The following is a 23,879-nucleotide window of genomic DNA, read 5'->3' as shown; positions in this document are numbered from 1 at the left end:
AATTTAAATGAAGTATCAGATTGTAAGATAAAGCATGCTAGCTAGGAAATCATTGGACTCTATCGGACTTGCTTTTGAATATGACTAAGATTGAGCAGTAAGGTCACAAACCAAAATACATTTCAACTTCATTAAAACCAGTAGGACTTTCTCAAAGAAAATGTGGGATTGTGTAAAATCTGTTTTGGATGAAGTACTTGAAATAAATGTTATTTCTGTTATATATTGGCTGCCATTAACTCACCGGGTGCAAGATATCTTTGGAAGGTGTCATTCACTAGTGGGAAATAAATCACTGTGGGAGCATCTGGGTTGTGTGCATCTTCAAACACGTAGCACTCCTTTAGATTTTTCTTTTCTTCATCATTCAGCAAAGTGTTGGGAAATGGGATTCCTTGCTCTGTGAAGTATGTAGAGGCCCGCTCCAAAGGCTATGGTTGCAAAATGAAGCATTTTTAGCAGGGGCCAAAGAAGAAACCAGCCATGGAGTTCTTGACAAGCAGTAATTTCATTTCAAATCATAATGTGATCATGATGGGATGCAAAACAAGATATAGAAAACTGTCTATGCTGTCAAAACAGGCATTTAATTTGTCATGAGAGGGAACCACTAGAGCCGAAAGGAAACTTTGAAATTGACTTTGAAATTCAGCAACATTGATTTTTTTAAAAAATAACTTTTTTCTAAATCTTAAACAGACTTAAGAAAAACACAATTTAACCTAAAGGCATGTTTATTAACTTTAAAGCACTTAAATTCAATACCAATTTGCCTCTCCTATACTTTTATACCTTTTTAATAAAAAAAAAATCAAACCAGCAGCATCAATAAGAATCATGAAAAATGTGAACAGTAAACTTTTAAATTTTTGCAACCAAATTTAGGCTAGGAGCATATGATTTTTTTTTTTTTTTTGAAATAAATTGCACTTTTCTTGTCTACAGAAATAGCTGGAAAGTTGAGATCTTTTGGATAATGAATTAAAAGACCATTTTAATCCTAATGTTGTGGCAGACCTCCTTTGGTTTTGAACTATGATATTAACTGGATTGTTTAGAACTTTAATAAATAAATAATAATAATAATAATAATAATAATAGTTATAAATTTCCGGATATTGTTTTCAATACATACATTTGGATTATCTTTCAAAAAGATTTAATAATAGTAAAAATTAATATACCCATCTAACCTTAGCTTGTGATCCTCCAGTGTAATTGAAGTGCAGAATGACATCAACTTTCCTCTCTGGTCTCAGAAGTGGAGGGCAACTAGTATCAAAGAAAAATGCTGTATCCACCAGTTCCAGGTGATCTGCTGAATCTCTCAACTGATTAGGGGCTTCATCAAGCACAGTATCTACAAAACAAGGCATTGGCTTTAAAATGAAAAGAACCAACAAAATCCAGAAGCAATCACCTTTCTGCTCGCCCCTTCAGAAAAATAATTTTATCACAAAACTAGCACAAATAAGACAATACAGTGGTGCCCCGCAAGACGAATGCCTCGCAAGACAGAAAACCCGCTAGACGAAAGGGTTTTGCGTTTTGGAGGTGCTTCGCAGAACGAATTTGCTATGGGCTTGCTTCGCAAGACGAAAATGTCTTGCGATTCCTGGGGTTATTTTTCCGCTCCCCACTCCCTTTTTCTAAGGCACTAAACTGCTAATAGCCTTTTAGCAGCTAATCCGCTAATCCCTTAAGCCTTTAATAGCCGCTAATAGCCGCTAAACCGCTAATAGCGCTAATCCGCTAATCCGCTAATGGGCTTGCTTCGCAAGACGAAAAAACCGCTAGACGAAGAGACTCGTGGAACGGATTCTTTTTGTCTTACGAGGCACCACTGTAGATGTGGCAAAGAAGAACAAATCGCATTTGCTGGTCTTGCTCCACATAATAATTTTATTATTTGTACCCCATTGAACTGACTGGGTTGCCTCAGCCACTCTGGGTGGCTCTAAACAGATGTAAGAACACCATCAAACATTAAAAACTTCCCTATACAGGGCATAGCTATCAACTTTTCCCTTTTTTAAAGGGAAATTCCCTTATTCCAAATAGGATTTGTCGCAAGGAAAGGGAAAAGTTGACAGCTATGATACAGGGCTGCCTTCAGATGCCTTTGACCTCTATATGTTCTTCTACACTGAGCCTGTGGTATACAAGTAGTACACACACATACAATCTGCATCCTGTACACATACATTTTGTGCTGGTTGGAAGTGAGTGGTTGATTAGGCCCAGGAACAGTGTGCCCACAACCAGGGAGCAAGGTTGGGAAGGTGCAATAATCACAGGACAAACATCCTGTGATGTAAACAGGCCACATCCTTATTGACCCCAGATGTTAGTAGGTTTTGGCTTAGGCATTGGATGTGTATTCCGAATCATCCAACCTGTCTGCTGATTGTTTGGCACAGTTAATCCTGGGTCAAGAATGACATACATCAAATTGGGGTGATCTCTCCATGGAAGGGGGGTGCTGTGGCTCATCGGCCCCATCTGGGCATCTGGATAGAAGCGCCTCCCCCTGGTCCCCTTTAATGGGGTATCCCAATTCTTTGGAGCCAGAGGGTAGACTCCCAAACCCTGCCTTCTGCCTTGACTAAGTATCCAACCCAATGCCTTATGCGCCAACAAGTTGTGACAATGGCTATGAGGCAGGCAAAAACCTCAGACATGCCCAATTTCTCTGGAGGAAAATTCCTGTCTAGGCCTCTTTTTAAGCCTAGGGATAATAGCAGTTGGAAGACAGGGGTGTGGACACTTCCCTGTTGTATGCCTGCCAAGCCATGTCGCCTGGCTTGTTTGTGATTGGTCAAAACACTGGGGCAGCCCACACAGCCAGTGGAGGAAGAAGTGACAGTCTCCATTGGCCACTCAGGGACCAGAAGACCACCATGGATCAGCTGCAGCTAAGCTGGACCTCAATCACTGCTCCCCACCTTACAGTAAGCCATCCTTATTCCCAGAATCTGCACATGAGTCTTGCATTGCGGCCTTCCAAACACATTAAGGTAAAGGTACCCCTGACTATTAGGTCCAGTCGTGGCTGACTCTGGGGTCGCGGTGCTCATCTCACTTTATTGGCCAAGGGGACCGGCGTACAACTTCTGGGTCATGTGGCCAGCATGACTAAGCCGCTTCTGGTGAACCAGAGCAGCACATGGAAACGCCGTTTACCTTCCCGCTGGAGTGGTACCTATTTATCTACTTGCACTTTGACGTGCTTTTGAACTGCTAGGTTGGCAGGAGCAGGGACCCAGCAGCGGGAGCTCACCCTGCAACGGGGATTCAAACTGCCGACCTTCTGATCATTAAGTCCTAGGCTCTGTGGTTTAACCCACAGCGCCACCCACGTCCCTCTTCCAAACACATAAGGTAAAGGTAAAGGTAAAGGTAAAGGTAAAGGGATCCCTGACTATTAGGTCCAGTCGTGGCCGACTGTGGGGTTGGGGTGCTCATCTCGCTTTATTGGCCAAGGGAGCCGCCGTACAGCTTCCGGGTCATGTGGCCAGCATGACGAAGCCGCTTCTGAAGAACCAGAGCAGTGCACGGAAAAGCTGTTTACCTTCCCGCAGAAGCAGTACCTATTTATCTACTTGCACACTGATGTGCTTTCAAATTGCTAGGTTGGCAGAAGCAAGGACCGAGCAACGGGAGCTCCTTCCAGACACATAGCAGTCCCTTAATGTCTCACACACATTTCAGGCCTCATTAAAGAAACAACTTAGCATTCAGCTACACCTGTAGAAAGCAACTTGCAACTATCACGTGAAGCCTGCTAAAAATGACTTGAAGTTTACATTGTAGGTGTAGTAATAGTAATAAACATCTGGAGGCCAGTGGAGATCCAAAAGTCATACTGGACAATCTGGGATCACCCGCCTTCAGGATGCGAGGAAACAGTGTTTTCAACATAGCACAGCACGACATAGGTCACCTGCCGAGGGTCAGGCACACTCCACACAGTACTGACACAAAAGGACTCTACCCCCTTTGTGCTAGTGCTTCAGTTATGTAGAGTGGTGCCAGCAGCAGCTGCTGCCATATGCAATGATGTGCCAGAGGTGAGGAACCATTCCAAAGCTACAGATGAACACAAGAGTCTTTTCACCTAGTAGGAGTAAGTGCAGTTTCCACTATCCCTTCGCCTTCCATCCTGGCCCATTCATTCTCTCTCTCTCAAAGCACAACAGTTGGAGCAGTGACACAGTAATAATGACAGTAGTGAATTCTCTTTGATGAGGAAAAAATGTAATTGATTTAGCCTATGCTATGCAAATTGTTTATTTCCAAATGAAATTTATGCTACGGGTATACCTTTCCACTTAGAAAACTGCAGATCCTGTGCATACTCATTATGCAGTTGGAATCCTTTTAAAAAATTATGGTACTTTGACACCGCTGGACGGTCTGTCAAAATATCCCGTAGAGTATTGGAAAGGCTGCCTGCTGGAGTGAACATGCGAGTCGGCATCTCGTGAGGTCTCTCCGGTAAGTCAGGTACTTCATCTGAAGAACAACAAAGTTAATTAAGGTAAACAGGTGCATGAAAAGGGATGAGGGACAACCTATTTTAAAAATCAGGTTCATCATCTAAAGAAAGATAAAATTAATTAAACTAAACAGATACATGGATAGGGATGGTGTGCAATATGTTTGTTTTAAAATAATTCAGGGGAGCTAATTAAAAGGTGGGTGAATTTTAGGATCAGACCTTTACTCTTGGGGTAAATATAGATACCATTATCTATAGTCACCTTGGCCTAGTAGATAAGCAATTACTCACACACAGTGAAGAAAGAGAGCATGGCTGTACTTCCTCTGAACCACTAAATGTGCACATGGGAATAAAATTTTTCAATAGGTCTGTTGAAATATTACATCCACACGTATACCAAAAATCTAATACCCATAAAACCCAAATTGCATGTTTGATTTCTGGATTTTATTTGGGCCAACATAGCCATGCTAGCTGGGATTGATGGGACACGTTGTCCAAGCCATCTGGAAGGCACCAGGCTGGCAAAGTTTGCATTATATCCACGAATGGCCAGTGACCACAGAGGCGGGACAGGTGTGCAAGGTGGGTGAAAATGAAAGGCACATTCAGGCTGCCAACCATGTATAGGAGTATGCTCAGACATGAGTATCTACCATTCTGGAACAAGGTAATCTTATGATGAACTAAATCTGGGTGTTGAAGTTGCACCTAAACAAAGCACTTGCATTGCAAAGTTCAGAATGAGGTATTTCCACGCAGCAAGAGGCCAGCCCCCAAACCAATCTGTATATGGTTACATCAAAAATCACATGGAGCGTGGACTATAATTTACCAATTTCAGTGATATTATCTTGGGTCCACCTGTTCCAGAAGTCCTCTGAATTGTCAGCTGCATGCCAGGCATCCAACAGATTCTTGGAAAATATGCTACTCCACATTCCTGTGAAAGAAAGAGACGAATGAAGTAGAAGCATTCTCTTCTCAAAACTTTATCCTGAACTGGAAGCTGGTCCAGCAAATTATCTACCTCAACCCTCTTATTCTGGGCCAAAACAGTGGCACAATTTAAACTAGTATACAAATGTAGTTGATGTCCCAGATTTCAAATTACATTTCATTTGAATTTATATATATTCCTGTTGTGACTTGTTTTGGGTTTTTCCTGGCCAGGACCAGCTGGCTTGTTTACTGCTGCATTTGAAACAATCTGTGTAGTCTTCCTAACCCGGCATCTTCCAGATATTTTGAACTATCACCAACCCCCAAAGCAGCGGTTCTCAACATGTGGGGCCCCAGATGTTGTTGGACTACAACTCCCATCATCCCTGAGCTCTGGCCTTACTAGCTAGGGGTGATGGGAGTTGTAGTTCAACAACATCTGGGGACCCAAGGTTGAGAAAACCTTCCCTAAGGCTACATTGATGTGATGTATGTATATGGTATATGCATATGGATATGGATCAGGATAGGACTACACAGAATGAGGAACACTAACATTTTGCAAGAAAGAAAGAAAGAAAGTTGGTAAACTGCAAGTAGTAACAACATTTAAAAAGCTCTGCTGCACCAGACTAATGGGCCATCAATGGCTGCTAGACGTAATGTCTGTATAGAACCTCTAAATGTCATTTGCTGGTAGCAGGCATTTTGTTGGTCACAAAACAGGATGCTGGATTAGATGGGTGTGTGATATGAACCACCATTGCTCATCTTATGCTATGGGGTGACTGGAACTGTATTTTGAAGTGTGGCTAGACTATAGATTTGTAAAAGGTCATTATGATACTGGCAGATTCATTTCTGTCCCCCTTCCATATAATCCCTAGCATGGAATTCGCCTTTTTTATCATTTAAGCATAATCTATAGAATTTAAAGTTTGCCTCCACCCCTGGGAGTCATAATGCAATGAAAACAAAAGACACAGTGAGTGTGGAAATGTAACAGAAACCTGATATGCATCAGTGTTCCCCATTTTCCCCCAAGTAGTGCAGGCTGTACCCGCATTACCGAATGCATCATCGCCTACCTTCTTGTCAAGTTATGTCCTCCCTCCCACCCACCCCAGACATAAAAAGTCACCTTGCATAAAGCAGATCCTTGATTCTGGGAGCTTCTTCATCAGGTGCCCCATGAAAAACTCGCTTCCAAAATCTTCAGCACGAACGAACGCCCCATATTTCAGGAAGCCCGCCTCATAGGGTGTGAACTCTACCCACTCTGCAAGGAAGCCAACATTCAACACATTTACTATACTATGGAAAGAGGATGGGAAGCTTTCTCAGTTGAAAGTAATCACACGAGGGGATTATGCTTATTTTCAGTTTTGACTAACCCAGCAATTTGTGTTCATCAAAAAGGATTAGGTATTTAAATAACAACTTCTGCAACTCATTTCTGCTTTTTAATACCTACAGGAAATACTAAAGATACACAAGGAAGTATTTAGAGACACAAGGAAGTGTTTTATTCAGTCCGACACATTCCAAGCCAATGTCTTCCCCGTGGGCCATACGCAGTATTTAAAAAGTATAAAACAGTGCGACTGCCTTCTGTTTCCCCAACCTTATGCATTCATCAGTAGCAGCATGTGAAAGGGACAGAGCAGTAAGGGTGCCCTCCTGATTGTGGCTCTGCACATTCCAGAACGAGGAGGAACTCCAGGTTGGGGTGGCCCATAGCTCTCCTGCCCTCGCTGCTGCCTCCCCCTGCCTTGTCCCCAATCCCAGCAAGCAGCAGTGGCACCATGAGAAGGAAGAGGGTGCCACTGCTGCATTCTACTGTAGATACACCAGGGAGTGTATATATAGGATCACTGCCTGTCCTACAGTGCACATAGAGGACAACCGTTGAATTATGGTACATCAAGGGTTCAGTGCTATAGCAGAACGGATTTTATCACAATGTGTGTGTTGACTGGCTTACCAATCCCAGGATGTTTGTATTATCAGCTACCGTTTTACTGTGAATGGTCACTGTCAATAAAGTAATTATCACAGTCAATACTTCTCTGCATTTTTACACCCCACTCCCTAAAATATACATGCCACGTGTACTTGCCACTCAGAATAATGCTGTATACATCTGATAAAGTAAACAATGGTCCATGAAAGCTTATGCCATAATCAGTGTCTTAGCCTTCAAGGGTGCCTCAGGACAGACGGACTAACATGGCTACCCTTCCAGAAACAGTGACAATGGAAAATTCTTTTAAATCTACACAGTTGGTTAAGAAAATATGAAGATCCCTGTTGGATTGAGACAAAGGACCACCTAATCCAGTATCCTGTTTCAACAGGTGGCCATTCTAGGTCTAATAAATGACTTGTAGGGTAAAGTTAAGATGGTGTCACCCGTTCTCCTTCATCACAATCTGGAAGGGTGCTGGCACAGTTGTATCATGTAGTGGTAACTTTGGGTCCTCCAGATGTGACTGAACAACAGTTTCCATCAATTCTAGAAAACAAGGCCAATGGCCAGGTATGATGCACGCCCAGTGCTATTTTTCTAGAAAAAGAGGTGGCAGAACTCACTATGAACACCTCCCTTGTTCTCTTATAATGGCAATGGTGCCCATCAGAGAGGTGCCAGAACTGAGTTCTGGTGAGTTCCAGCTGGAAAAAGCCCTGGTTCCACCATATCTGGAGGGCCAAAGGTTCCCTATACCTGGTGTGGAGGAAAGGATCAGAATAATGCTGCTGCCCATGGGCTTGAGCTCAGCTTGAGTCCAGAAGATGAATTTTCCCTTTTTGTTGGTTCTGATATGTGCATACCTGACCATGTAATTTGCCATACAAACTTAAATATGAAGAAGGTTGGGGAAAACATTACCTCTAAAATCTCTTGTGGTAACATTGTCCTTAACGTTCAAAGCCAGGTAGATTGGAAGAGGGTTCTGGCCTTTGCTCAATGCTCGTCGTTGATCTGAGAGTTTATGGTGGTTGTTCTGGGTTTTTGTAGGGAAAATAAATACACATTATATATTTGATTATCTGGGAAAAATAGGAACTTGTAAGGCTGACCCCAAACATTTTGCTGCCTCAGGTGAACAGCAAATGGTATCATCCAGCTCTCAAATCGAGGTGCACAGTACCCAAAGCTGTCTGGGTTGTTTTGAAACCTGAGGTAAAACATTCCACAAGCACCTCTCCCCCTCTCTGTCAGTAAAAATACAATAATAATAAATGACATAGCTAACGGTTTTCTGCCTTTAAGGGGGGATTTCAATCATGATGCAGGTTAAAGAAGGCAATGCTACATGTTTCCTCCCTACACAGGAGCGGCCCAAGCCATTTTGCTGCCTGAGGCAAAGGACAAGTTGCTGCATTTCCCATTTTGTGCACAAAATCTGACTAGAGAGGTAATTGAATCACTAGTGATGGGTCAGGGTCCTCCACTGCACCCTAGGACAGCAAGCTAGCTGGCTTAGGCGCTGCAGGGCAGACCACACATCAACATTCCTATCTACTTTCCACCCCTCAGAATTTGCCGCCTGAGGCAGCTGCCTCCCTGTGAATCATGCAAGGGCTGGCCTTGTCCCTACAGGTTGAAATCACAACAAAAATCCCTCCTAAGTATTGCATTTTTTAAAAAAGGATCCAGCATAAATTCAAAGCACAGAATGAAAAATAGCCATGAAAGGACAATATAGAACAGCCTGTCCCAAGTTGCTGTCCTTCATTTGCTCTGAGCTACTACCCCCATCATCCCTGACTTGCAGACATGCTGACTTGTGTTGATGGAAGTTGCCGTCCACAATGTCTGGATGGCAACAGATTGGGGAAGGCTGATACAGAGGGTACCAAAGTTTGCAGCGATTTCATCTCTGTACTAAACACATATGGTTGCTTAGACTGCACTTTCCAAAGGCAACATCCTCCATACCCCATCTGATTCCATCTACAGTATATCAGGGGAACATGGTATAGCCTTTATGTTTATTTTATTTTATTAGCATGAGGGCAAAGCAAGAGAAGAAGAGCAGCTGGCTCATCCAAAGTGAAGAATTTTGTTGCTCAGTGGCGTAGCGTGGGGGGTGCAGGGGGGGCGGCCGCACCGGGCGCAACATCTGGGGGGGGGGCGCTCGCACTCGCAGCTCTCTGCCCCTACCTGGCTCACTCACTCTCTCTCACTGCAGTGCTGGCTGTGCGAATCCGATCCGAGCCGCCGGGTTGCCACCCACTGTGGAGGGGGGGGTGCCAGGTGTGCAGTGCGGTGCGGTGCGGAGAGGAGAGGAGAGGAGAGGAGAGAGAGGAACTATCTGGGGGAGGGACAGTGCAGCGGAGGGGGGGGCGCAAATTATTTGCCTTGCCCTGGGTTAGGGGGCACAAATTACTTGCCTTGCCCCGGGTGCTGACAACCCACGCTATGCCACTGTTGTTGCTGATGTCAATGTGGGAATAGACTTTGGCTGTCGGACCAACTGCAAATTGCACGGAGCTAAAATGATTAATAATAAAGTGAACCATCAGAAATATCCTGACGTTGTCCAGCTCCTGAGAGCCAACCCTGGCATTCAGCTGCAATCAGTGGTCATCACCAGAAAACCTGAATAGCAGCAGAAGCAGGGAGTAGTTTTTCACCCAAGCATTTGGCAGAGCTGTAGCTACGAGGGGGGGGGGGACTAGCCAGGTGTTTTGCCCTGGGTGAAGCCTCCAGAGGGGCACCATTGAGGCTCCCAGTCTATGTTTGTGCGCATGCAAATGTGCATAGGGGGTGCCAGACTGGGTCTTTGACCCAGGTGAACGAAAGCCTCATTTCACCCCTGCTTTTGGGAATGGTAAGTGAGATTTAGCAATTGTGTATTTTGATGACATTATGCATCAGTTTGGCAATGTATTGATTCTACTCTCCTCAGCCCTGAGATCTTCAGATGATACAAATAATTCTGAAGGAAGAAACAGATAACATTTCTGAAAACAAACACATATAGAATACCCCATCATTCAGCATGGCTTCGATCATGAGTCCCCAAAGGTCTATGAAGGATGTCTTATATCCTGCTATGGTCCTCTGGCATAGCTCCTTATGGTAAGCTTTTAGGCTTTCCAAGGAAAAGGCACTCATTTTAGATTTGGCTGCTTGAATTCGAGCTTTCTTGATGATCTCCCCAAGATCTTTCTTTGACCAATCAGCATCTTCATACAAATCTGACATCGTCCTGGAAAAGAAAGGAAAGGAGATATGATTTGGTTTTATTCCAGACTGTATAATACAGGTTAAGTATACAAGTAGTGTTGTGCAGAACCTTTTGCAAGACATTTTTTTCAACCATTCACTAGTAAGGGGTGGGTGGGATTTCGAAAGAAATGGGCTGTCACTCCCGCCGCCACCACTCTTTCTCACTTTTGTAGGCAGGTGTTATTTTTGAAAGTTAAACATGTTGTCTTTGAATGCTTGAACTGAGACAAACAACTGGAAAAACAATTCAGACACCCTATCATCTAAAATATGCTATTTAATTTTAGTTTAGCTTAAATGTCCTTTTAAAAGAAAACACAGATCAGCAGCCCATCAACTAATAATAATAATAATAATTTATTATTTATACCCTGCCCGTCTGGCTGGGCTTCCCCAGCCACTCTGGGCGGCTTCCAAAAAAATATTAATACATCAATGTAATACATCAAACAATTAAAAGCTTCCCTAAACAGGGCTGTCTTCTAAAAGTCTGGTAGTTGTTGTTCTCTTTGACATCTGATGGGAGGGCGTTCCACAGGGAGGGCGCCACTACCAAGAAGGCCCTCTGCCTGGTTCCCTGTAACTTAGCGTCTTGCAGTGAGGGAACCGCCAGAAGGCCCTCGGTGCTGGACCTCAGTGTCCGGGTAGAATGATGAGGGTGGAGACGCTCCTTCCCACTCTTCCCACTCAGACATGGGGTTTGGGGGAAAGAGACTATCCTGCCAACTTCTAGCATCTTGGTCTGCAATTCTATACTCATTCACCTGAGAGTAAGCCCCCTTGAACTCAATGGGGCCTAATCCTGAGCAGACATATGTTGTGTTGTATTAGACTGTTGGGAAATTTCGCTCAGCTCACTGTGTTCTTTGAAACCAATAAACTAGCTCAGCTATTGAGGGGGGGAATTTGCGTATACTGAGAGGCACTGTTCTCATTTCTCCACTCCCAGGTAATAAATTATTAGTCCTGCCTTGTGACCTGACCAAACAACTGACTCACGGAGCAACTGAGGAAAAATTATTCTGCATAGACTCACAATACCAAGGGCGTTCTGGAGTTTCACAAAATTTAAGTACTTCCTTTCTGGTGCAGAAAGCCAAAGGAGAAACTATGTACACCTACTTAATTGTAACAGTACGCTCTGAAATCAATTAATAATTGCCTCTAATTTCACTGGTAGTCAAATAATGATGCAATATTGGAAGAATGGTTTCAGCACATGTAGCTCACACAAATCACAGTTCTCATCCCTTACCATGTTGTCCCTGATGAGCCTGTTATATACGAAACACAGTCCAAAAGCTTCAGTCTCTGGAGACCCCAAAGGGTGCCATACATAGCGGTTAATGCTCTCATTCCACCTCCTGTAGTTGTCACAGCAATCACAGGCACCTGTTGAACGCAAGAAAATAACCAGTTTTTTATTGGTTATTTTATTTATTTCATCTGCAGATCTCAGGCCAGTTTCCTATGGCCACTTCCCAAGAAATATAGGATTGCAGAGTAACTTTTTTTTAACTTTTGTATAATGTTACTGTATTGATTTGCTGACACATAAACTGCCTTGACAGCATAATTTATTCTGAAAGGCATGTTAAAACTCCATTTAATAAATGAGTCCAGGGCCTCATTAGAAAGATAAGCAGAAGCTTCTAAGATGCAGCAAGATTGGGTCACAACATTTTGTAGTAGTGAAGAAATACACAGGACTAACACCACAGAGCCAATTTCCCATCATAAAACCAGAGTCTAAAAATGCTTAAGTGCAGCACTAGATACCAAGATCTGTAGGGAGAAAATGGCACTCTTGTGATCCACTTACTTCATGGTCTTTCAGGTCTTGGTCTAAATGAAGAAGACTTTTCAGAGTAGCAGCAACCACTTTCTTCCTTTTCTGTAGGAAATTCTTTTCATCTGAGCACAGATCATATCCTAGACGCACATCAAGACTTTTCGGCCTTTTACAAAGCAGGCCCTGAGTCCTAAGGCCAAGAGAAATTTACACAGACAGTTTTAAAGCCTGCTGCATCTGCTGACTGCAGTCTATCAAAGAAACATTTGGTAGCATGTGCACATGTGTGCACAATGTATTTTTTCTAACCATTAGGGTAGAATGCAGCAGTAGCAGTCTTGCTCCTACCCCATGCTGAACCACAAGCTGATTTTTAAACAAACTGAATAGGTTGCTGTCAGGGGTGGCTGCTGTCCAATGGGGCTGACAAAATGGAAAGCAAACAGGAAGAGGAACCAGAGCCAATGACAGGCAGAACTAACTAACGCCATACCTTTAAAAGGTAAAGGTAAAGGGACCCCTGACCGTTAGGTCCAGTCGTGACCGACTCTGGAGTTGCGGTGCTCATCTTGCTTTATTGGCTGAGGGAGCCAGCATACAGCTTCCGGGTCATGTGGCCAGCATGACTAAGCTGCTTCTGGCGAACCAGAGCAGCGCATGGAAACACCGTTTACCTTCCCACTGGAGTGGTACCTATTTATCTACTTGCACTTTGATGTGCTTTCGAACTGCTAGGTGGGCAGGAGCATGGACCGAGCAACGGGAGCTCACCCCGTCACGGGGATTCAAACCACAGACCTTCTGCTCGGCAAGTCCGAGGCTCTGTGGTTTAACCCACAGCGCCACCTGCGTCCCCATACCATATCTTTACAACACATCAAATGTACATTTAAGTTACATGACTCCCTGCAAAGAATCATGGGAACCACAGTTTCCCCTCTCACAAAGTTACAACCCCCACAGTTCCCTTAAACTACAGTTCCCAAGATTCTTTGGGAGAAGTCATGTGCTTTAAGTGTGTGTTGGATGAGCCTTAAATTTATGCTGTTGCTCTACCCAAGTTACGTCTCCACCCTCTTCCCTGATGGGTTAGTTTTACAACAGCAACACGGAGACCAAGGAGGAGGAATCTGACAGCAGTGCCACCTCCTGGACCAGGTGCGTGGTGCTGGCTGTATAAGGAAGATGTAAATAAAAAGGCAGGGAAGTGGAGGCTCAAGCTCAAGGTTTCTATGGAAAAAAGAAAGGGGAGGGAAGACTGAGCATATGATTCCGGGGAGCAATGTTTTCTGAGCAATGCCCATAATGTGGTTTTGTTAAAATCTGAACACACTTAAATGCAATGGACAGTATCCAGAAGATAAATAAGTGTGCTTAAATGTATAGAAATTATAGTGCATAACAGTTGGATTGTGTCTCATTTGGTCCACGTAATTGCTAAGCATCTTAAGAACTGTTTCTCAAGGCAGATCACCTGGACAACAAATGGTTTTAAAAAACTTGGTACCAAATTGCTTTGAAGATGCATGCATTTCTTACATTCACACATAATGGTTTTTGGTGTTAATTCACCTCAAGCCAGACATTCAAAGCATCATAGGTTTGTGAGATTCCATATAAAAGCAAAATAGTTAAGGAGTGAGGGGAAAGACATGCGACTGGGGAGGCTGAGGTTTAGAAGAGGTTTTCTTACCAGTCTTTTGACTTCACACTCAAATCAAATGTTTTGTTCTGGAAAATAATAATAACAAAATATATACATGAGGAATGAACTGAATGTTTACATTTGAATTTTGAATGTCTGGGGGGAAGACCCTTCCCCCCCAAAAAAGAGATGCTTGGTGGGGGAGGCCAAAGTTTAGGTTAAACATTTGTTTTTGAAAATGTACACTTTAATGAGATGCTAAGGGATTATTCTCATCTTTTGCTTAAAAGTAACTGCTGGGTGGCAAAAACCCCGAAAGATGCAAAAATGATCTCCCTTCATTAGTGGACAGAAGGTTCTGCAAATCCTGGGTGGAGATACATCCAGTTCAGCTTGAAGATATATTTTTAAGTACCAAGGGACATTTGAGTATTCATTTCTGTCTGTTCCAGAAAGTATTTAAATTTCTCTGTGGTTCTACTCCTCCCCAAAAGTAACCCAAAATACATGTACTGTAGGTGGCAATTGCCGTCTTCCTGTTAACCATGCAGAATTGGACCTGCATTCCCAAAACTGTATTTTTAAGTAGATCAGAATCTCAAAATAGAACAATGCATTAATACAATGGCCCAAACAATGGCCCAAATAATGAAAGAACCAATCGGCTCCTTATTATGAAGTTAAAAATTGGTGATGGTAATAGATAAAATATCTACTGGGTGATGAATATGAACTTGGGATATGAGGAGTTTTATAACTACAGATCTTCATTTGTAAAGAGAGAAAGGGGAGAGGGGGGAGAGATAAAAAGTCTGTTTTCAAATCAAGCAAATTAAATAAATATGAACTGTCCTGGTTTGAGTGATAATGAAAGTATGGATTAGTTTACACCATAATTTATGGCAGGCAGGAAATTGTGAAACTTTCTTATCCATGTGCCCTGCATTTGGTGCTGAAATGTGCCAAAAGCATTAATATAATTCAGACTCTAGCTAAATATAAATCAGACAATGTGGACCACATTCATAGGAAAGCTTTACCTCAAGTGAATGACAAGAAAGAGTTAACATGGGATGGGGTTTTTTTTTTGGTGTGGATGCACTTAATATTGTCCCATTATTTGAAAAAAAGTGTTAATGTGGGGGGGGGGTTATCCCTAGGAGTCAATAGGAAGTCTCACCGGTGGTATTGTCACTTGCTCTTTGATAGGAAGAGTGTTCAGGGGGACAGTTGCTGACTCATTCGTCTCTGAGGAGGCCTGCATATAAAATGAAATTTATCAGTAGGAGAAAATCATCTAAAGCAGTTGATATTCTCTTTCAGGAGCTTCTGAGGCTAAAACCTGGAACCAGCTGCTCAGTGGCAAACTATGAGGGTAAAGTGTCTCCCTGGGCACTTGAAGCAGTGGGAGAGGAAGGGGGCAGGGGGGCAGTGTGCCCCGGGTGCCAGCCTGGGGGGTGACATCGCCACGGGTGGGCACCTCCCCCTTGGGACACTCGGGTGGGCAGATGCCGCCCCATTGGCGTGACGTTCACTCAGGCGGTCGCCGCCCCCTTGGGACATTCGCACAGGTAGGCACCGCCCCATTGGGAAGCTCGCATGGGTGACATGCCACACCCCCCGCGTGTGACGTGCCACGCCCCACTGGCGACGTACCACAACCCCGCCATCTCAGATACCGAAACCCCTTCCTCTGCAACTGACTTGAAGAGTTCCCAGTTACTGCACTGAAATGTCCTGGCCCGCCCAAGACTGGCCATGGCCCTCTTCACCAGGAAGGGCTTCTCTGTAAAGGTTTCCAGCACAGGCTGGCAAGGATGGTCTTGCCCAACACTGACTTATGGTGCCTCTTGGTATGTCCTCTGGCCTCATTGCCTCAGCTCTCACCCCTGGTGTCTCCTGCCTCCTACATGACGAATGTCTGTGGCTCAGCCTCCCCTCAGCCTTATTACGGAGCCAAGAAAACCCAACATACCGTAAGAAGCTGTCTCCTCGGCAGTTCAATATCCAATTCCGATTGGTTATATTTGATGTAGTGAAATTTAGCAGGAGCAGCACGGCAAAGCCAGGTGCGCAACGTGAGGTTTTGAGCTTCTTCATGGGATCCCCCCACGGAAAGAGTGAATTTTCTTTCTACAGAAAGGTGGTGGTGGGGAAGCAATAACGAGATCTATATATTAATAATCCCTCCAAAAAAACTGATTTAAAATGGCTTTCATAAATAGTCTATAGATGCTGGAAGCAGCCTGGGACCCACTGTAGCCTTTTTGCGAATGGAAGGCCACCTCCTGTTTGCAGAAGTGATGGCGCTGCAATAGAGGAGAACCCTCACAAAAAGGGGAAAGGAGGCAGTACTCAGATTTCCTCCAACCCACTGCAGCAGATTTTGAAGGAATCAGGGGAAAGGAAAGGCCATTGAAAGCTATTTCCCACCAGGGCCAGCAGGGTCCCCTATCATGTAGAGCCGTGTTTTCCAAACTTGGGTCTCCAGCTTTTTTGGGACTATAACTCCCATCATCCCTAGCTAGCAGGACCAGTGGTCAGGGATGATGGGAACTGTAATCCAAAAAAACAGCTGGAGACCCAAGTCTGGGAAACACTGATGTAGAGGGTTCTACTCATGTTAAGTGAAATCCGCTTGCAGACTTTCTCTGCTCGATACAGGGAAGCATGGGGTTTGCCTCTTACTAGTGTGGAGATTTTGTGTTCAGGCATAATGCCTGAATAGGACTACAGCTAAAATGGTCATGAATGTTCTATGTCTTCACAGCAATTCAGTAAAGACTAGGCATGGAGGTGACAACAGCTAGCTTGCAGAGAGGCCAACAAAACACCAGCTAGTTCTTATTTTATTATATTACATATACACATCAAAAGCTACCATATATCAAGTCACACCATTGGTCCACCTAGCTCTTTATTGTTCATACCGGCTGGCAGCAGGTCTCTGGGGCTTCAGACAGGAGATCATCCCAACAATAACTTGGGATGCCAGGGACTGAACTGGTTGTACCACTGCCCTCCCACTGAACTAAGGCACTCCCCCAACCCCAATTAAAAATCGCCTACCTGTTTTCCTTCTTCCCCCATCTATTTGAACTTCCAAACAGGCAACTTCACGCGCCTGTAAAGGATAAAAATTAGAATCAAAGAGTGAATGTAGAACATTTTTATGCCGCAGCCTGGTTTTGCTATGTAAGGTGCTATTATGATGCAAATGTAATAAACTTGGGCTTAATTTTAGCCACAGCCAGTCCCCACACTTAAACCTTCCAGGTCAAAGGTTATGTGTTCAGATAGATTTAACTCTGGCTTCTCTGAGTACTACAGTCGTACCTCATGTTAAGTTTGCTTCATGTTACGATCTTTCAGGTAATGTCCCGCGGCAACCTGGAAGTACTGGAAAGGGTTACTTCCGGGTTTCGCCGCTCGCTCATGCGCAGACGCGCAAAATGACGTCACGAGCATGTGCAGAAGCGGTGAATCGCAACCCATGCGTGCGCAGACGTGCTGCTGCGGGTTGCGCTCTTTTCATGTTGCGAACAGGCGCCCGGAACGGATCCCATTCGCAGCCAGAGGTACGACTGTATATGCAATGTAGCATTACATAAAATGTAATCTCTCTTATAAATTTAATGAATTATTTGCTTATCCACAATGAGCCAAGTAAATAGGATGCAACTGAAAAGACTGTTAGGAAACGAACAAAATTCAGGGTAAATCAGAATTTATTGGTGGATGTTCACACCTATGGAAAAAATATTACCACAGCACTTGGGGACTTTATTACCATGGAAACAAATCCTGCCCCCTGCCTCCGATACTAGATGGCCCAACCCCCCAAAAAAGGAATTCTAGACTGCCTTGCAATATACAGACTCTGTCTCCACTACCACAGAAATGGTTTTGGAATCTAGAATAGAAAGAAAGCAGATACAGTATCTGCCCATCATAGTGATGAGCATTTTGCCAATGAAGGAACAAACATAAACCTCTGGATTGCTTTAGTGCCAAACTTGTCGCCACCTTCTGGTGAGCAATGCTTATGCCAACTTTGAACCTACAGAGGTGGTTTAAGATCAGCTCTACAGCTGTCCAGTGATCCCATCTTCTAAGTTAGGAGAAAGGCTGGGGGTTGTTTCCAAGGCAACTGGAGTGCCTCAGCCACACAAGACCAAACCTGTGAGAGCAGGAAAGGCCAGAGTGGTGGGGTTTGCTTGAATGCCTCTGGGGAAAGGCATCTTGTACTCCTTTGCTTAGTAGCCCTTGGGCAAGAAAACTCTCACCCACCCACTCTTTTCTAGGGAAAGACTGGGGCAGGGTTGGTATCTTAGAGACTGCTACTTTTGAAGGCACCTTGGACACCTTCAAGCAGCAGTGTCTAAGCTCATCATTAGGGAGGTGATAGCAGGAGACAAGGGGCTGCTCGGGACTTCGTGGAAAGCATGGCCTCCATGGGGCTGTCCCTGAATAAGTTTGGCCCAACTCATAGTCATGGACATGCCTTAGACCTGGTGTTCACCTCTAGTGACGTGGGTGATCTGACACTAAGTAAAAGTGAAACAAAAGAAGTGCCATGGTCAGATCACTTCCTGGTGCAACTGGACTTCTCCGCGACCCTTCCCCTCTGCAGGGAGGTGGGACCAATTAGGATGGTCCGCCCCCGCCACTTAATGGATCCAAATGGTTTCCAGAGAGTGGTAGGGGATGCTTTAGCCCATGTTGATGGCCTTTCAGCTGATTCCCTGGTGGCCCGCTGGAATGCGGAGTTAACCAGGGCTATCGACTGTCTGGCTCCGAAGCGCCCTCTCCGATTGCATGGAGCCCGAACAGCCCCGTGGTTTTCTTCGGAGCTGAGGGCGATGAAACAATCGTTGAGACGGTTAGAGCGTCGGTGGCAGAAAACTCACTCCGAATCTGACCGGACACAGGTTAGAGCTCAACGTCGAGCCTACCAAGTGGCGATAGCGACGGCGAAGAAGACTTTCTTCACCGCCTCTATTGCATCTGCAGAAAATAGTAGCAGGAGACTCTTTCAGGTGGTTCGCAATTTAACGGAACCACCTTTACCACCGGGGCCTTGTAAAGACCCCAAGATCTCCTGCAACGATTTTGCAAACTTTTTTGCAGATAAAATCACTCATATTCGGAAGGAGCTAGACACCACCGTGGGAGCAGGGCCGGGGCGGGAGAGTGCTAGAGCTCTGTCTGGTCAAGTTGCATGGAATCAATTTCAATCCGTTACCCCCGAGGATGTGGACAGGCTGCTTGGACGCGTGAAACCAACCACCTGTCTCCTTGATCCTTGCCCATCCTGGCTAATAAAAGCAAGCCGGGAAGGGCTTGGCGATGGGCTCTGCGGGGTGGTGAATGCTTCCCTCTGTGAGGGAACATTCCCAGATCCGCTGAAAGAGGCGGTCATTAAACCGCTTCTTAAAAAACCATCTTTAGACCCGGCCAGTATGGCCAACTATCGCCCAGTCTCAAATCTTCCATTCTTGGGCAAGGTGATTGAGCGCGTGGTTGCTGAACAACTCCAGGCACGCCTGGAGGATGCGGACCATTTGGATCCCTTCCAATCGGGATTCAGGCCTCACCATGGGACTGAAACTGCCTTGGTCGCGCTGGTTGATGATCTCCGGCGAGCTAGGGACAAAGGTGAGAGTTGTTTCCTGGTTCTGCTGGATCTCTCAGCGGCCTTTGATACAATCGACCATAACATCCTTCTGGACCGTCTAGAGGGGCTGGGAGCTGGGGGCACTGTTATACAGTGGTTTCGCTCCTTCCTCCTGGGCCGTGTTCAGAAAGTGGTGGTGGGGGATGAGTGTTCAGACCCCTGGGCTCTCACTTGTGGGGTGCCTCAGGGTTCCGTCCTCTCCCCCATGCTTTTTAACATCTATATGAAGCCACTGGGAGAGATCATCAGGGGGTTTGGACTGGGTGTCCATCAATATGCAGATGATACCCAGCTCTACCTCTCTTTCAAATCAGAACCAGTGAAGGCGGTGAAGGTCCTGTGTGAGTGCCTGGAGGCGGTTGGAGGATGGATGGTGGCTAATGGATTGAAGTTGAATCCTGACAAGACAGAAGTACTGTTTTTGGGGGACAGGAGGCGGGCTGGTGTGGAGGACTCCCTGGTCCTGAATAGGGTAACTGTGCCCCTGAAGGACCAGGTGCGCAGCCTGGGAGTCATTTTGGACTCACAGCTGTCCATGGAGGCACAGGTCAATTCTGTATCCAGGGCAGCTGTCTACCAACTCCACCTGGTACGCAGGCTGAGACCCTACCTGCCCGCGGACTGTCTCGCCAGAGTGGTGCATGCTCTGGTTATCTCCCGCTTGGACTACTGCAATGCGCTCTACGTGGGGCTACCTTTGAAGGTGACTCGGAAACTACAACTAATCCAGAATGCGGCAGCTAGACTGGTGACTGGGGGCGGCCGCCGAGACCACATAACACCGGTCTTGAAAGACCTACATTGGCTCCCAGTACGTTTCCGAGCACAATTCAAAGTGTTGGTCTTGACCTTTAAAGCCCTAAACGGCCTCGGCCCAGTATACCTGAAGGAGCGTCTCCACCCCCATCGTTCTGCCCGGACACTGAGGTCCAGCTCCGAGGGCCTCCTGGCGGTTCCCTCATTGCGAGAAGTAAAGCTACAGGGAACCAGGCAGAGGGCCTTCTCGGTAGTGGCGCCCGCCCTGTGGAACGCCCTCCCAGCAGATGTCAAAGCGATAAATAACTACCTGACATTCAGAAGACATCTTAAGGCAGCCCTGTTCAGGGAAGTTTTTAATCTGTGATATTTTATTGTATTTTTTGTTTCTATGGAAGCCGCCCAGAGTGGTTGGGGAAACCCAGCCAGATGGGCGGGGTACAAATAATAAATTATTATTATTATTACTGTTGGGAGAAATGAGGGGTTGCCGAGCACAATATTTTGCTTGACTAGTAAAGTAGCCCAAAATGTAGGCTCCTTTGCCAGGATTTCTCTTCTGTCAATCAACTGTCAATATCCATTATTGCAGGAATGCAGGAAGCTGTTGATATCTAGCTCCCATAAGCCCCAGCCAGTATGGCTAATTGCCAGGGATAATTGGAGTTGTAGTCCAACAACACCCTGCAGCTCAGCAGTTCCTCACCCCTGCACCAACAATGTAACACGGTTTTATAGTTATGAATATTCTGCCAGCACATGTTGGAGTCTGTTAAATTCTCTAGGCAGTGCAGGGGGGGAAGGTTAGGCACAAAGAAGCTTAAATCAATTATCATGTCCCAATCTCAGTGTTTTAGGAAGCTTCAATATGAAGGTGGCAGGGATAGAATGCTTTGATTTTTACCACTTGGTGGCACTCATCTGATGGTGGAATGGGAGGTGAAGGGTGGCAACTGCAACCAAGCTTCCCTGTTCCAGTCTGAGCTTCCTCGCCTTGGGGGAATTGAGTGGGAGAGCTAAGTAGCACAAGTTCCAGCTTGTCATGCACAGGAAAGTTGTGTTTAGGTATGCAGAATTTGAGTGCCAGCACTTTATAGACCTAAGCTCTACTAGCTGGTCAGATAAAGAAACAGAATTCATAAACTTACCACCAAAACTCCATTAGTAAATATCTTCTCTGGGACATCTGGGCTGAAAGGTAAAAGAAAAGAAAATTATACTCTTCCAGTAACCGTAAGGATGGCATTTTATTTGTATTTTGTTTTCTCATTTGGAAGCAGCTGTGTCTTTTGCGGCTTCCTAGTGGCTCCACAACTTGTTTGGCACAGCCAAATATTCACAAAACCAGGCCAAGAAGAGACATGCCGTCCCCAGCATGGGCAGCATCCTGACTCAGCCTGGGAGTTCTTCAGGTACATTGGAAGCTGCCCGATACTGAGTATTGTCTGTACTGACTGGCAGCAGCTCCCCAGGTTTCATACAGGGGACATTCCCAGTCCTACTTGGAGATGCTGGAGATTGAACTTGAGACCTTCTGCTTGCCAAGCAGATGCTCTACCACTGAGCTGCCGCCCTTCCCCAAGAATGAAGAAGAAGAAGAAGAAGAGTTTGGATTTGATATCCCGCCTTTCACTCCCTTTAAGGAGTCTCAAAGCGGCTAACATTCTCCTTTCCCTTCCTCCCCCACAACAAACACTCTGTGAGGTGAGTGGGGCTGAGAGACTTCAAGGAAGTGTGACTAGCCCAAGGTCACCCAGCAGCTGCATGTGGAGGAGCGGAGACTCGAACCCAGTTTCCCAGATTACGAGACTACCGCTCTTAACCACTACACCACACTGGCTCTCCAGAATGGTGTCCTTTCCAGTGCGGGGAGGGCTATGAGCTCAGGAGGACACCCAAGACAGCGAACAACAGGAGAGGGGGAGATGCCAGGAATTGGGGAGCCTCTCTGAAATGCTCATTCCAAAGGACACATCAGTGTGAGGGGCCTAAAGGAAAGCTGGAAAAGCAATTAAACAAGCAGACTTCCAAGCAACGTAGAACTTCTGGCTAAACCAATTGCATCAAGTTCTGGAGTAACAAAAACTCAGAACAAGCATATTACATATGCTTAAAATGCTAATCATCTGCATACTCTCCCTTGCTTTTTCCTGTAAACCTAATTGTAGTCGTTAACAGTCATCAACAGGTTTACCATACCCATTGAGTCAATCACCCATCTCCTGCTACCCTCCTGAGAAAAAACCCACCCCACCCTCTCACTATATATAAGGGTCTGGTGACTTCTGTTTCAGTGTATCTGAAGAAGTGTGCATGCACACGAAAGCTCATACCCAGAACAAACTTAGTTGGTCTCTAAGGTATTACTGGACAATTTTTTAATTTTTATATATATATATATATATATATATATATATATGCTTTCGTAGATTTTCACGGGTACAGGAATGCAGGTTTTGGTGTCCTCGGGTGTCTTCCCGTGTAAAAGTTGGGGTGTCTAGGCGACGTTTCGACGAGGTCTCACTCGTCATCTTCAGGCTGGTGCTTTCGGCTTCTTGTTACTGGAACAGAGCAGGATCTCAGTGTTTGAGTTCCTATAAATACTGTTGAGGAGGTGTGGTGTATAGCCTCCAATGTTCTGGGCAGAGAGGAGGTTCCCAGGCTAGTGTGCCTTTTCTTCTTTTGTTCCTTAATTACTTGAGGGATATCTTGAGTGATTTCTTGAGTGATTTCCTGAATCCCACTTAGGTGGGTCATTAGGTGTGGATTAGTTGCTAAAGCCTTCGTGTCTTGAACTCTTGAACTTTGTGAAGAGTTTTTCTGAGAAGATGGCTGTACTGCACTTGGTTGTGCTCTGGCTTGGCTTCGTGTATAGGGGCGAGCTGTGGTTTTGTGGCCTGTGCCAGCCAGATCTGTGTAGGGATTGCAGGGGGGTGCAGCATCCGGAGGTGCCACCCTGGTTTGGCTACTGGATGGTGTCTGTAATTTATCTGTGGAGAGGGTCTGGGTTTGGGTCTGGTGTGGTTGATTGGTGATGGCGTTCTGTGTGCCTCTGGATCTGGTGTCAGATTTTGTGGGGAGGGCTAATTTCCAGATGTCTGGCAAGCGGGATGTGTCGTCACGCTTGTTCATGTTGTGAGGGTGTTTCTCTATCTCGATGGCTTCCATGATTATTCTCTTGTGGTGATGTTCCATGTTAAAGAGCAATTTGGAATCTGCAAAATTAATTTCGTGTCCTGTTTCTTTCATGTGTTGGAAAAGAGAGGAAGTTTTTTCTTCTTTTTTGACGGCATTCTTGTGTTCTGCGATCCGTGCATTTATTCG

The 23,879-nt window shown here is 45.2% G+C and overlaps 1 protein-coding gene across 1 annotated transcript in view; it reads right to left on the bottom strand.

Annotated features, from left to right (window-relative positions):
* The window catches only part of LOC310681933 (cytosolic phospholipase A2 epsilon-like), a 61,825-nt gene that overhangs the window by 2,835 nt on the left and 35,111 nt on the right, over positions 1 to 23,879 (bottom strand). Inside the window, exons 6-19 of the mRNA XM_083450010.1 lie at positions 21,704 to 21,746; positions 17,192 to 17,246; positions 16,098 to 16,255; positions 15,303 to 15,380; positions 14,171 to 14,208; positions 12,508 to 12,667; positions 11,941 to 12,077; positions 10,443 to 10,665; positions 8,337 to 8,451; positions 6,588 to 6,725; positions 5,340 to 5,447; positions 4,324 to 4,515; positions 1,194 to 1,360; positions 245 to 431 (exon numbers count right to left, since the gene is read on the bottom strand). Coding sequence (XP_083306136.1) covers positions 245 to 431; positions 1,194 to 1,360; positions 4,324 to 4,515; positions 5,340 to 5,447; positions 6,588 to 6,725; positions 8,337 to 8,451; positions 10,443 to 10,665; positions 11,941 to 12,077; positions 12,508 to 12,667; positions 14,171 to 14,208; positions 15,303 to 15,380; positions 16,098 to 16,255; positions 17,192 to 17,246; positions 21,704 to 21,746 — 1,799 coding nt within the window. The remainder of the gene's footprint in view (positions 1 to 244; positions 432 to 1,193; positions 1,361 to 4,323; positions 4,516 to 5,339; positions 5,448 to 6,587; positions 6,726 to 8,336; positions 8,452 to 10,442; positions 10,666 to 11,940; positions 12,078 to 12,507; positions 12,668 to 14,170; positions 14,209 to 15,302; positions 15,381 to 16,097; positions 16,256 to 17,191; positions 17,247 to 21,703; positions 21,747 to 23,879) is intronic.

This window comes from Podarcis tiliguerta (genome assembly GCF_965153285.1).
Source record: "Podarcis tiliguerta genome assembly, chromosome: 1".
Taxonomy (NCBI): domain Eukaryota; kingdom Metazoa; phylum Chordata; class Lepidosauria; order Squamata; family Lacertidae; genus Podarcis; species Podarcis tiliguerta.
This window is presented reverse-complemented; position numbering and strand designations above follow the sequence as displayed.